The sequence below is a fragment of the Cetorhinus maximus genome, chromosome 33 (assembly GCF_964194155.1).
Source record: "Cetorhinus maximus chromosome 33, sCetMax3.hap1.1, whole genome shotgun sequence".
NCBI lineage: Eukaryota > Metazoa > Chordata > Chondrichthyes > Lamniformes > Cetorhinidae > Cetorhinus > Cetorhinus maximus.
Genome location: NC_135911.1, coordinates 8,519,797 through 8,533,432, shown reverse-complemented (window position 1 = coordinate 8,533,432; position 13,636 = coordinate 8,519,797). Strand labels below are relative to the sequence as shown.

At 51.1% G+C, this 13,636-nt stretch overlaps 1 protein-coding gene across 4 annotated transcripts in view; it reads right to left on the bottom strand.

Moving 5' to 3' along the window:
* LOC144671570 (E3 ubiquitin-protein ligase CBL-like) overlaps positions 1 to 13,636 on the bottom strand; it is a 61,846-nt gene that overhangs the window by 28,193 nt on the left and 20,017 nt on the right. For all 4 annotated transcript variants that reach the window (XM_078533524.1, XM_078533526.1, XM_078533527.1 and 1 more), the window contains exon 2: positions 326 to 472. In XM_078533524.1, the coding sequence (XP_078389650.1) occupies positions 326 to 472 (147 nt within the window). The remainder of the gene's footprint in view (positions 1 to 325; positions 473 to 13,636) is intronic.

The following is a 13,636-nucleotide window of genomic DNA, read 5'->3' as shown; positions in this document are numbered from 1 at the left end:
AGTGTTTGATGGGGACAGTGTAGAGGGAGCTTTACTCTGTATCTAACCCAGTGCTGTACCTGTCCTGGGAGTGTTTGATGGGGACAGTGTAGAGGGAGCTTTACTCTGTATCTAACCCCGTGCTGTACCTGCCCTGGGAGTGTTTGATGGGGACAGTGTAGAGGGAGCTTTACTCTGTATCTAACCCCGTGCTGTACCTGCCCTGGGAGGGTTTGAAGGGGGCAGTGTTGAGGGAGCTTTACTCTGTATCTAAACCATACCCCACAATGTTTGACAGGACCCTGACCATGTTGGCCTCCAACATGAACCATTGCATGTTACTCACTCATCGCCAAAGGATTTCTTCCAGAACTCGGCGGCGTCCATTTTGGTGATCCGGTAGGTGTCTCCGTGGTAGAATCCATTTGGGAATATTGCTCGGAGATCGGCTAGCATGTGACTGAAGATCAGGGATAGTTTGATCAAACTGCGTCTGTTGGGGAAGGAAATGGAACGCACGGTTAGCGGGAATGAGATTATAACCGAGCGATTAACATTCCACCCTGGTTTCAGCACGCTGACAATCAGAGATTCCAACAGCTAAGGAGGAGGCCATTCAGCCCATCGTGCCTTTGCTGGCCCTTTGAAAGTTCTATCCAATTAGTTCCACTCTCGCCCCCACCAAACCCCTCTGAATCTTATCTCATATCCCTGCAAATTCTTCCCCTTCAAATATTTCTCTAATTCCCCCTTTTGAAAGTTCCTATTGAATCTGCTTCCATCACCCTTTCAGGCAGCGCCTTCCAGATCACAACAACTCGCTGTGTCCAAAAATAATTCTCCTCCTCTCCCCCTCTGGTTCTTTTCCCGATTCTCTTCAATCTGTGTCCCTCTGGTTACCGACCCTCCTGCCCAGTGGAAACAATGTCTCCTTATTTGCCCTATCCAAAGCCCCTCATGATTCTGTACGCCTCGATTAAATCTCCCCCTTAACCTCTGCTGTAAGGAGGACAATCCCCCCACATCAACTGTAGAACTTCATCCCTGGGATCATTCTATTCAATCTCCTCTGCACCCTCTCTAAGGCCGGGAATTATGCTGTACAGTTTATCTATTCCCCTGCCCTCGCTGATCTACATCGGCGTCTGGTCTAACAGCGTCTAATTTTAAAAATTACATTTACAAAATGTAAAACATTTACAAAAGTTAAATTTAATTTTAAATGCACAAAATGAAATTACACGGCAAAAATTAACTTTAAAGAATTACCAGGCTATTACGTGGCAGGTGATGTGTGCCAGGTGGACCAAATCCACAGGGGAAACTTAGTCATGCTACCACAACAGTTTTGCAATTTGTATTTATTACGAGGAGATTTGTGCACTGAATTCGGAAGTAATGAGTCCACGAGCACATTTAGAGATTTTAAAAACTAAATTAAAACATTCATTAACAAAAGAAAAGATTTCAAGCACATTCGTAAGGTTGTGTTTACTTACTACTGTCACAAATCCCTAAATTCCTACTTAACCTGACACCCAACTACACACCCTCTTTAAGGCAACAGTCCAAAATGGATTTTAAATTTAAATAACAAGCTAGAAAGTTTACCACAGGACCCACACTTGACACTGCAATTTCAAAGCCTTTTCTCCACCCTTGGTTACAGGACACAGCAGACCACTGCTAAAGTGGCTGGGGGTTTCCCCAGGGCTGTTTTAGACAGTCCTCTTAAATCTTATGTGGTCCCTTAACATAGCCTTTTATTCTCTTTATATATGTTTCTCTCTCTTTAAGCTGTAAATTCTATTGTTCAATATGTCTTTGGAAATTTACTTTTCCCATGATATAAAAACTTTCATGTTGCCAATATGGTCAGCACCTTTGGGAAAAATAAACACACTGCTTGGCCTTGCTTATCTTGTTAGTTGCAAACATCCTATCATCCGTTTGAAACCCAAACTAAAAATACAAATTTCTTTCACACCCTACGTTCTAAGCACCCGTCCACGTTTACTCATTAGCATTTCAAATGCATTTCAGCTCTAGCTTATTTTGGTAATTTCAAGATTGCAGCCTATCTGACTCCAGTTCAAAATAAGTCACACAGGCAGAACCATCTACACTCACCCATAAACCTACTTTACAATAAACCACAGAAATATGATGAAAACAGTTTAGATTCAGGGCAACCAAAATTACAATTAGAGTGCATCACCCCCTCAGTACCGATTCTCTGACAGTGCAGCACTCCCTCAGTACTGACCCTCCGACAGTGCAGCACTCCCTCAGTACTGACCCTCCGACAGTGCAGCACTCCCTCAGTACTGACCCTCCGACAGTGCAGCACTCCCTCAGGACTGATCGTCCGACAGTGCAGCACTCCCTCAGTACTGACCCTCTGACAGTACAGTACTTCCTTGGTACTGACAGTCCAACTGTGCAGCACTCCCTCAGTACCGACCCTCTCACAGTGCAACATTCCCTCAGTACTGACCCTCCGACAGTGCAGCACTCCCTCAGTAATGACCCTCTGACAGTGCAGCACTCCCTCAGTACTGACCCTCTGACAGTGCAGCACTCCCTCAGTACTGACCCTCCGACAGTGCAGCACTCCCTCAGTACTGATTCTCTGACAATACAGTCCCCCAGTCAATACTGACTTTCCGGCAGTGCAGCACTCCCTCAGTACTGACCCTCTGACAGTGCAGCACTCCCTCAGTACTGACCCTCTGGCAGTGCAGCACTCCCTCAGTACTGACCCTCCGACAGTTCAGCACTCCCTCAGGACTGACCCTCCGACAGTGCAGCACTCCCTCAGCACTGACCCTCTGACAGTGCCGCACTCCCTCAGTACTGTCCCTCTGACAGTGCAGCGCTCCCTCAGTACTGACCCTCTGACAGTGCAGCGCTCCCTCAGTACTGACCCCCCGACAGTGCAGCACTCCCTCAGTACTGACCCTCTGGCAGTGCGGCACTCCCTCAGTACTCACCCTCCGATAGTGCAGCACTCCCTCAGTACTGACCCCCCGACAGTGCAGCACTCCCTCAGTACTGACCCCCCGACAGTGCAGCACTCCCTCAGTACTGACTCACTGACAGTGCAGCACTCCCTCAGTACTGACCCTCTCACAGTGCAGCACTCCCTCAGTACTGACCCCCCGACAGTGCAGCACTCCCTCAGTACTGACCCCCCGACAGTGCAGCACTCCCTCAGTACTGACCCTCTGACAGTGCAGCACTCCCTCCGTACCCTACTGAGCACGTCGTCCTGGATGATGCTCAATTCTCTGGAGTGGGACCTTGAACTCTCGACCTTCAGGCTCAAAGGCAGGAAAGCCCGGGGCGCTAAGGCCGCCGCGCTTTGGAGAGCACGAGACGTGGCCGCTCCACTGGTGGGAGATCAGTCCGCCCGGGCGAAGCCGGACCCCCTCAGCACGTCGAGGAGAAGGATCCGAGGAATGGAACTTAACACCGTGTTGCAATAAGCAAACAATGCAATGAAGCAACAATCGAACTATTACTTCCTGTTCTTATTTCAAGATATCCTGACAGGGCCTCATTTAAGGCCTGGTACCCGAAGGCTTGGCACTGAATCAATTATTCAAAAGCCGCAGTCTAACTGGGATGGGAAATTTCTCCCCACGGAGATTTTTTACGCCGATTACCGAAAGCTAAGGGAACCTAATTATATCACGTGTTTGGGAATTTCCAGAGTTCCCTCAAGGCTTCGGCCCTGGTTGGTTGCATGGTGCAAGGAAGAAGCAAACTGATGGCCTGAAAACCACAGTTTCGCCAGCCTGCGGTTTAATGACTACTGACTCTGGATTCCAAAGCCCATCCCTGAGATGAACAAGACCATAACGTGCATGTATGTAGCACGTATAAGTGAGCCAAAACGCCCCTCGTGGCTTTTTGTAGGGACTAAACAAAGCAACTAAACTTTGGCACTGAGCCACCCTACGGAGACAGCCTATCAGGTCATCAAAGGGTCAGTCCAAGGTTGTTCTTCAATGAGGAAAGGGAGTCACACAGGTTTAGGGAGGGAATTCCAGAGCTCAGGGCCCCAGGCAGGTACAGGCACGGCCGCCAATGGTGGATGGATTGGGAAATCGTTTGGAGCACAAGAGGCCGGAATTAGATGAGCGCAGAGACCTCGAAGGGTTGTAGGGGCTGGAGGAGGTTACAGGGATAGGGAGGGTTGTAGGGGCTGGAGGAGGTTACAGGGATAGGGAGGGTTGTAGCGTGCTTGTGGAGGTTATACAGATAGGGTGGGTTGTGGGGACTGGAGGAGGTTACAGGGATAGTGAGGGTTGTAGAGGCTGGAGTAGGCTACAAAGATAGGGTGGGTTCTAGTGTCTGGAGGAGGTTACAGGGATAGGGAGGGTTGTCGAGACTGGAGGAGGTTATTGAGATAGAACAGATTATAGGGACAGAAGAACGTTACAGATATAGGGAGGGTTGTATGGACTGGAGGAGGTTACAGAGATACGGCGGGTTGTATGGACTGGAGGAGGCTACAGTGATAAGGAGGATTGTAGGGGCTGGAGAAGGTTACAGCTATAGGGAGGGTTGTCGGGGCTGGAGGAAGTTACAGATATAGGGAGGGTTGTCGGGGCTGGAGGACGTTACAGAGATAGGGAGGGTTGTAGATGCTGGAGGGGGTTACAGAGACAGGGAGGATTGTAGTGGCTGGAGAATGTTACGGAGATAAGGACGGACTATTTTTATTCATTCACAGTATGTGGGGTTTGCTGGCTGGGCCAGCATTTAGCACCATCAGTTATCTTGTTGAGGACAATGTTGAGGACACCCAGGGCAACTCCCTCCTGACTGTTTACCACTGTGCCGCCACCTCTGCTGGGCATGTCCTGCCGGTGGGACAGGACATACCCAGGGATGGTGATGGTGGAGTCTGGGACATTATCTGTCAGAGATGATTCTGTGAGGATGACTATGTCAGGCTGTTGCTTGACTAGTCTGTGAGACAGCTCTCCCAATTCTGGCACTCGCCCCCAGGTGTTAGTAAGGAGGATTTTGCAGGATCTACAGGGCTGAGTTTGCCGTTGTCGTTTCCGGTGCCCAGATCAATGCCGGGTGGTCCGTCCAGTTTCATTCCTTTTTTGTGACTTTGTACCAGTTTGATACAACTCAATGTCTCACAGGGCCATTTCAGAGGGCATTTAAGATACACATTGCTGTGGGTCTGGAGTCACATGTAGACCAGTCCAGGTAAGGACGACAGATAGAGTGTTCCCTCCCTAAAGGGCATTAGTGGCCCAGGTGGGTTTTAACAACAATCATTTCATGGTCATCGTCAGACTTTTCATTCCAGATTTATTTACTGAATACAAATTCCACCATCTTTCAGTTCGAATCTGGGGCCTGGAGCATTACTCTGGGGCTCTGGATTAGGTGTCCAGTGACAATGGCACCGCGCCATCGCCTCCACCTCGGGGCTGGAGGAGGTTCCAGAGATAGGGAGGGATGTAGGGGCTGGAGCAGGTTACAGAGGTAGGGAGGGTTGTTGGGGCTGGAGGAGGTTACAGAGACAGGAAGGGTGGTAGGGGCTCAGGGAGGTTACGGAGATAGGGAGGGTTGTAGAGGCTGGAGGAGGTTACAGAGATAGGGAGGGTTGTAGGGGCTGGAGGAGGTTACTGAGGTAGGGAGGGTTGTTGGGGCTGGAGGAGGTTCCAGAGATAGGGAGTGTTGTAGGGGCTGGAGGAGGTTACAGAGGTAGGGAGGGTTGTAGGGGCTGGAGGAGGTAACAGAGATAGGGAGGGTTGTAGGGGCTGGAGGAGGTTACAGAGATAGGGAGGGTTGTAGGGGCTGGAGGAGGTTGCAGAGATAGGGAGAGTTGTAGGGGCTGGAGGAGGTAACAGAGATAGGGAGGGTTGTAGGGGCTGGAGGAGGTTGCAGAGATAGGGAGAGTTGTAGGGGCTGGAGGAGGTTACAGAGGTAGGGAGGGTTGTAGGGGCTGGAGGAGGTAACAGAGATAGGGAGGGTTGTGGGGGCTGGATGAGGTTACAGAGATAGGGAGTGTTGTACGGGCTGGAGGAGGTTACAGAGACAGGAAGGGTGGTAGGGGCTCAGGGAGGTTACGGAGATAGGGAGGGTTGTAGAGGCTGGAGGAGGTTACAGAGATAGGGAGGGTTGTAGGGGCTGGAGGAGGTTACTGAGGTAGGGAGGGTTGTTGGGGCTGGAGGAGGTTCCAGAGATAGGGAGTGTTGTAGGGGCTGGAGGAGGTTACAGAGGTAGGGAGGGTTGTAGGGGCTGGAGGAGGTAACAGAGATAGGGAGGGTTGTAGGGGCTGGAGGAGGTTACAGAGATAGGGAGGGTTGTAGGGGCTGGAGGAGGTTGCAGAGATAGGGAGAGTTGTAGGGGCTGGAGGAGGTAACAGAGATAGGGAGGGTTGTAGGGGCTGGAGGAGGTTGCAGAGATAGGGAGAGTTGTAGGGGCTGGAGGAGGTTACAGAGGTAGGGAGGGTTGTAGGGGCTGGAGGAGGTAACAGAGATAGGGAGGGTTGTGGGGGCTGGATGAGGTTACAGAGATAGGGAGTGTTGTACGGGCTGGAGGAGGTTACAGAGACAGGAAGGGTGGTAGGGGCTCAGGGAGGTTACGGAGATAGGGAGGGTTGTAGAGGCTGGAGGAGGTTACAGAGATAGGGAGGGTTGTAGGGGCTGGAGGAGGTTACTGAGGTAGGGAGGGTTGTTGGGGCTGGAGGAGGTACCAGAGATAGGGAGTGTTGTAGGGGCTGGAGGAGGTCACAGTGATAGGGGTGGGTTGTAGGGGCTGGAGGAGGTTACAGAGGTAGGGAGGGTTTTAGGGGCTGGAGGAGGTTACAGAGGTAGGGAGGGTTGTAGGGGCTGGAGGAGGTAACAGAGATAGGGAGAGTTGTAGGGGCTGGAGGAGGTTACAGAGATAGGGAGGGTTGTAGGGGCTGGAGGAAGTTGCAGAGATAGGGAGAGTTGTAGGGGCTGGAGGAGGTAACAGAGATAGGGAGGGTTGTAGGGGCTGGAGGAGGTTGCAGAGATAGGGAGAGTTGTAGGGGCTGGAGGAGGTTACAGAGGTAGGGAGGGTTGTAGGGGCTGGAGGAGGTAACAGAGATAAGGAGGGTTGTAGGGGCTGGAGGAGGTTGCAGAGATAGGGAGAGTTGTAGGGGCTGGAGGAGGTTACAGAGGTAGGGAGGGTTGTACGGGCTGGAGGAGGTTACAGAGACAGGAAGGGTGGTAGGGGCTCAGGGAGGTTACGGAGATAGGGAGGGTTGTAGAGGCTGGAGGAGGTTACAGAGATAGGGAGGGTTGTAGGGGCTGGAGGAGGTTACTGAGGTAGGGAGGGTTGTTGGGGCTGGAGGAGGTTCCAGAGATAGGGAGTGTTGTAGGGGCTGGAGGAGGTCACAGTGATAGGGGTGGGTTGTAGGGGCTGGAGGAGGTTACAGAGGTAGGGAGGGTTTTAGGGGCTGGAGGAGGTTACAGAGGTAGGGAGGGTTGTAGGGGCTGGAGGAGGTAACAGAGATAGGGAGGGTTGTAGGGGCTGGAGGAGGTTACAGAGATAGGGAGGGTTGTAGGGGCTGGAGGAAGTTGCAGAGATAGGGAGAGTTGTAGGGGCTGGAGGAGGTAACAGAGATAGGGAGGGTTGTAGGGGCTGGAGGAGGTTGCAGAGATAGGGAGAGTTGTAGGGGCTGGAGGAGGTTACAGAGGTAGGGAGGGTTGTAGGGGCTGGAGGAGGTAACAGAGATAAGGAGGGTTGTAGGGGCTGGAGGAGGTTGCAGAAATAGGGAGAGTTGTAGGGGCTGGAGGAGGTTACAGAGGTAGGGAGGGTTGTAGGGGCTGGAGGAGGTTACAGAGATAGGGAGGGTTGTAGGGGCTGGAGGAGGTTACTGAGATAGGGAGGGTTGTAGGTGCTGGAGGAGGTTACAGAGATAGGGAGGGTTGTAGGGGCTGGATGAGGTTACAGAGATAGGGAGGGTTGTGGGGGCTGGATGACGTTACAGAGATAGGGAGTGTTGTACGGGCTGGATGAGGTTACAGAGATAGGGAGTGTTGTGGGGGCTGGATGAGGTTACAGAGATAGGAAAGGGCTTGCATTTCCGTAGCACATTTCACCACCTCAGGTTGTTATTTCTGAAACACTTCATGGCCAGTGAATTATGTCAGCCGGGCCGTCACTGCTGTAATGTCGCTTACGCAGCAGCGCGCGTGCGCCAGCAAGTTCCCAGAAACAGTGACGTGACAACGTCCAACTATGTTTTGGTGCCTTTGATGGAGGCAGAAACGTAGGCCCCAGGACTTAGGGAGAATCCCTCATGTCCTGCTTCGCCAGCGCCATCTTTGGGACGTTTTCCTTTCGGCTGAGATGCTGACGGATTTGGCCAGTAGGGAGAGGGGGAAGGCACTGAGGGATTGGAAGGCAAGCGTGCGAGGGTTGAAACTTGCCGCACTGGGAGCCAGTGAAGGTCAGGGGTCGGGGGTGATAGGTGAGCTGCGGGGTCAGTGCCGGGATCATGTGGGAATGAGAGACGCTGATTGAGGTCTCGGCCGGCCTGCAGGGTCTGGTACTGGGCAGTCACTGGGGGATGACCTTGGCTCTCGGGAGGTCGGTAGAACATGACTGAAACTCCAGCGGACCGTGAACATCCAGCTCGATCCCTCGGGCCCTGACAGGAAGTCCGGACACATTTCCACGCCTCTGATCCATGAACATTAACGTCAAGCCTCCCTCACCATCGAGAGATAATCCACAGGCAATGAATCCAGCAGAACGTTGATGTGCTTCTCTCTAGGCACCGGAACAACGAACGCTCACACCTGTGACCCATGGCTGGATTCACAAGCTCATTCTCAATATGTACCCGGGCGGTGGTTACTGTAACTTGCAATAGTTCCCCTCAGGTACAGCACGGGGTTAGATACAGAGTAAAGCTCCCTCTACACTGTCCCCATCAAACACTCTCAGGACAGGTACAGCACGGGGTTAGATACAGAGTAAAGCTCCCTCTACACTGTCCCCATCAAACACTCCCAGGACAGGTACAGCACGGGGTTAGATACAGAGTAAAGCTCCCTCTACACTGTCCCCCATCAAACACTCCCAGGTCAGGTACAGCACGGGGTTAGATACAGAGTAAAGCTCCCTCTACACTGTCCCCATCAAACACTCCCAGGGCAGGTACAGCACGGGGTTAGATACAGAGTAAAGCTCCCTCTACACTGTCCCCATCAAACACTCCCAGGGCAGGTACAGCACGGGGTTAGATACAGAGTAAAGCTCCCTCTACACTGTCCCCATCAAACACTCCCAGGGCAGGTACAGCACGGGGTTAGATACAGAGTAAAGCTCCCTCTACACTGTCCCCATCAAACACTCCCAGGACAGGTACAGCACGGGGTTAGATACAGAGTAAAGCTCCCTCTACACTGTCCCCATCAAACACTCCCAGGGCAGGTACAGCACGGGGTTAGATACAGAGTAAAGCTCCCTCTACACTGTCCCCATCAAACACTCCCAGGACAGGTACAGCGCGGGGTTAGATACAGACTAAAGCTCCCTCTACACTGTCCCCATCAAACACTCCCAGGACAGGTACAGCACAGGGTTAGATACAGAATAAAGCTCCCAGGTAAGACCACAGATTGAAGTGAAACCTTCATTGGGAGTCTTGGAGAGGAAGACCATGCATGATTGGAAAGTCAAAAACAAAGTTCTTCAATACACTTGCAGGTTTGACACCTTTGCTAATATATTGGTGCGAGAAAGCACCCTGGTCATCCACTGTCAGTTAACAGTAGCTGTGCGAGGTCAGTGGATACTGTCTTGGTAGCCGGATGGTGTGGGCCTGTCTATTTACACTGTCTGGTGAACTTCAGACCAGACATCTGGACCTCAGTAACATCAATTGCTGCTTGACAGACCCCAGAATGTTGCACAGGAAGTAGATTAAACTTAGCACAGCGTAGCTCAGCAAGACAGTCCGCCTTGACCCGATGTGGACAATGTCAGCTCATGCTTTCTGTCCACTCCTATTTTCATTCTCACTGCACTGAAAGAGGCCCTTCAGTTCATTGTGTTTGTGGCAGCTCTGTGATGTTTCCAGTTAGTCTCACACTGCCCCCTGCTCTTTCCCCCACCACCCAATTCAAATCTTTCCCCTTGGAGTATTTCTCCAACTCCCCCCTTTGGAAAGTTCCTATTGAATCTGCTTCCACCATCCTTTCAGGCAGCGCCTTCCAGACCACAACAACTCGCTGTGTCAAAAAACAAACTCTCCTGAGAGAGACTGTGTGCACGCACGTGTGTGTGTGTGTGTGTGTGTGCATGTGTGCGTGAGAGAGTGTGTATGTGTGCGCACGAGAGAGTTTGTGTGTTCGTGCACGTGCGCACAGACTCTCGTACACATTCTTACACACTCTCTCATCCACACATGCAAACACATATACTCTCTCGCGCGCACACATGCACGCACACACATACATACACGCGTACACACACTCATGCACACACACTCTCTCATGCTCACACACACTCGTGCTCACACACAAACTCACTTACACTCGTGCTCACACACACAAACATTCTTTTGTGCTCACGCATTTGCACAAACTTTCTCACACTCACACACACACACTTTCTCATGCACACACACTCTCTCTGACGTGCACACACTCTCCACACTCACACATTCACCCTCTTGCGCTCACATACATGCACACACACACACACACACACTCATACACACACTCACGCGCACACACTCATGCGTATAGAAAACCTGTCACATGTGCGCATGGTGAGGCGTGGGTGAGTCCACACCAGTCACTGCCTGGACTGCCCAAGTGGTGGTGTCAGGGGTGGGAGAGAGGGCAGAGGATGCCTGCTGCCCACGATCGATCCACAGTCGGTTGTGTGGCTATAGGCACAAAGGAACGGAAATCCACTTCTGAGAGAGATTCCATTACCTCAGCGGAGCAGCACTGGACTGCACTGTGGCACACAAGTCTCTCCGAATCAGCACATCCTGACTCTCACCTCAGAGTTAAACCAGAGCACTCTTCATCCTGTCGATACTGACACTAAAAACTGGCTGCACCTTTCAGTGCCACCCACACACCATGGTGAGTAGGACCCAAAGTGTCATAACGTCCTCCTCATCAGTCTGTTAGAAATTCAACTCACCATCTCTTTTGTGCTTTGTTAAGTTTGTAGTCCATGGGCATCGTGACATTTAAGGGACAGTGCTGTTACTTGGGCTCCTGCCATTCAGGACAAAGCAGCCCCGCTTGATTAGCACCCCAGCCGCTAACATTCACTCCCTCCACCACCGACGCACAAGATGCACTGCAGGAATTCACCAAGGCTCCTTAGGCAGCACCTTCCAAACCCACGACCACTACCATCCAGAAGGACAAGGGCAGCAGATAGATGGGTACACCCACCACCTGGAAGTCCCCCTCCAAGCCACTCAGCACCCCGACTTGGAAATGTATCGGCTGTTCCTTCACTGTCGCTGGGTCAAAATCCTGGAACTCCCTCCCTAACAGCGCTGTGTGGGTGTACCTACACCACAGGGACTGCAGCGGTCCAAGAAGGCAGCTCACCCACCACCTTCTGAAGGGCAACTAGGGATGGGCAATAAATGCTGGCCTAGCCAGTGACACCCACATCCCATGAATGGGTAATAAAAAAAGTAACAAGGGTGGGACCCTCTGGGAGTATTTTGATAGGTGGCCCAGATTAGTTCAAGGGTCAGCGAACAGCTCTTTCCCAGGGGGGTCAGTGCTAGCCAAGAAGTGTCACAGGCACAGGGACAGGAATAGGGCCCAGTTAAGTAAGTTAAAAGAAGGAAGCAAAGAAATAGGCTCCGAATTAAAGAAAGAGCTGCCTTTCATAGACTCCATACTGTGCCTGTGGGCCGAGGTACCCTTTGGAGTAAATGGTGTTCTGCTTGGCACGGCCATAGGCCTGAAAGTGTGCTTGTCAGCTAGCGTTGCGTCTACTCAGGGCTCCAGGGAGAAGGAATCTCAGAAGATGAGATTGAGACCCCGCGGGGTGGGCCATTGTTAAAGCCCCTCCAAGTGGGAGAGACGTTTGGAGCGAATCCCAAGGCAGGGTCATCAAAGGTGGAGATTGGAAACCCTCATGAGAAAGACAAAGCTTCAGGGAGATTGACTGACATCTAGGTCGTTTCTTGAGAAATCCATGGACTCTGCCTCGGTCGCACTTGTCACTTACTCTGTAGCATGACGCGTTCGACCACAGTTTGTCTGTTAATTCACACGTAGCTCATACTTACCCTGAATGTTAGAGTGTAAGATAGATATTGTAAATTGTTTTATCTTTCTGATCTTGTATAGAAAGTTTGTTTATCTTTGTTCAAAACCCATCGAGCCTTGTGTCTATATTCACTGAGCAAGTATCTCGAATTTCAACTTGTATCTACTTTCAACAAAAGATTACTCATCCCTAACCAGACCTTCCCCCCCACCCCCCCACATGTCCTGGGGTCTGACCATGGAATGTAACAAGTCACTCAACGTGGGAGGAGTCCATTCAGCCCATCATGTCCATGCTAGCTCTTTGATAGATCTATCCAATTAGTCCTACCACTCCCCTACCTTTTCCCACAGCTCTGCAATTTTTTCCCCTTCAAGTATTTATCCAATTCCCCCTTTTGAAAGTTCCTATTGAATCTGCTTCCACCGCCCTTTCAGGCAGCGCCTTCCAGATCACAACAACTCGCTGTGTAAACAAAAAGGAATTCTCCTCATCTCCCCCTCTGGTCCTTTTGATGATTTTTACCTCTGCCTTTGAAGATGGGCCCACCCATGGACTCTGCCTTGGTTGCATCTGTCGTTTATATATCTCAAAAATTAATGGATGAACTCCATTGAAACTTGGGACACAGGTAAGGTATGTCCCAAGGAAAAACTGATTAGTTTCTGGCAGAGATGAAGATGTGGATCCAGATTCTGGAATCTTTTAAAGGGTCCAGTAACACTGGGACACGGGGGCAAATATACATTTCTTGTTTTCAAATGTTTTTGACTGCTTTTAATGTTGTCTCTGCTGCTGTGGTGAAATTTGCCACAGAGAGTCAAAATGTGAGCAGAGTTTTCAAAGCAGGTTGTTGGATGTGGCCGGGCTGGAAGCCTCATCAGTGAGATGGAAGCTCTTAAAAACATTGAGTTAACACAACATGGCGAAGGCCTCTGCTCTACTGAGTGCCCTCTCCCCTTCTAAGTCAGTGTCCCTCTGGTTACCGACCCTCCTGCCGCTGGAAACAGCTTCTCCTTATTGACTCTATCCAAACCCCTCATGATTTTGAACGCCTCAGTTAAATCTCCCCCTTAACCTTCCCTGCTCTAAGGAGAACAATCCCAGCTTCTCCGGTCTTTTCACATTAACTGAAGTCCCCTCATCCCTGGGAACATTCTGGGTAAATCTCCTCCGCACCCTCTCCAAGGCCTTGACATCCTTCCTAAAGTGCGGGGCCCAGAATTGGACACAATCCTCCAGCTGAGGTCTAACCAGTGATTTTATAAAAGATTGGCCAGTAACTTCCTTGTTTTTGTACTTTGTTCCTCTATTAACAAAACCAAAGATCTCATATGCCTCAGGGCTCTCTGTTCCGGCACTCCCTTTAAAATGTACCATTGAATTC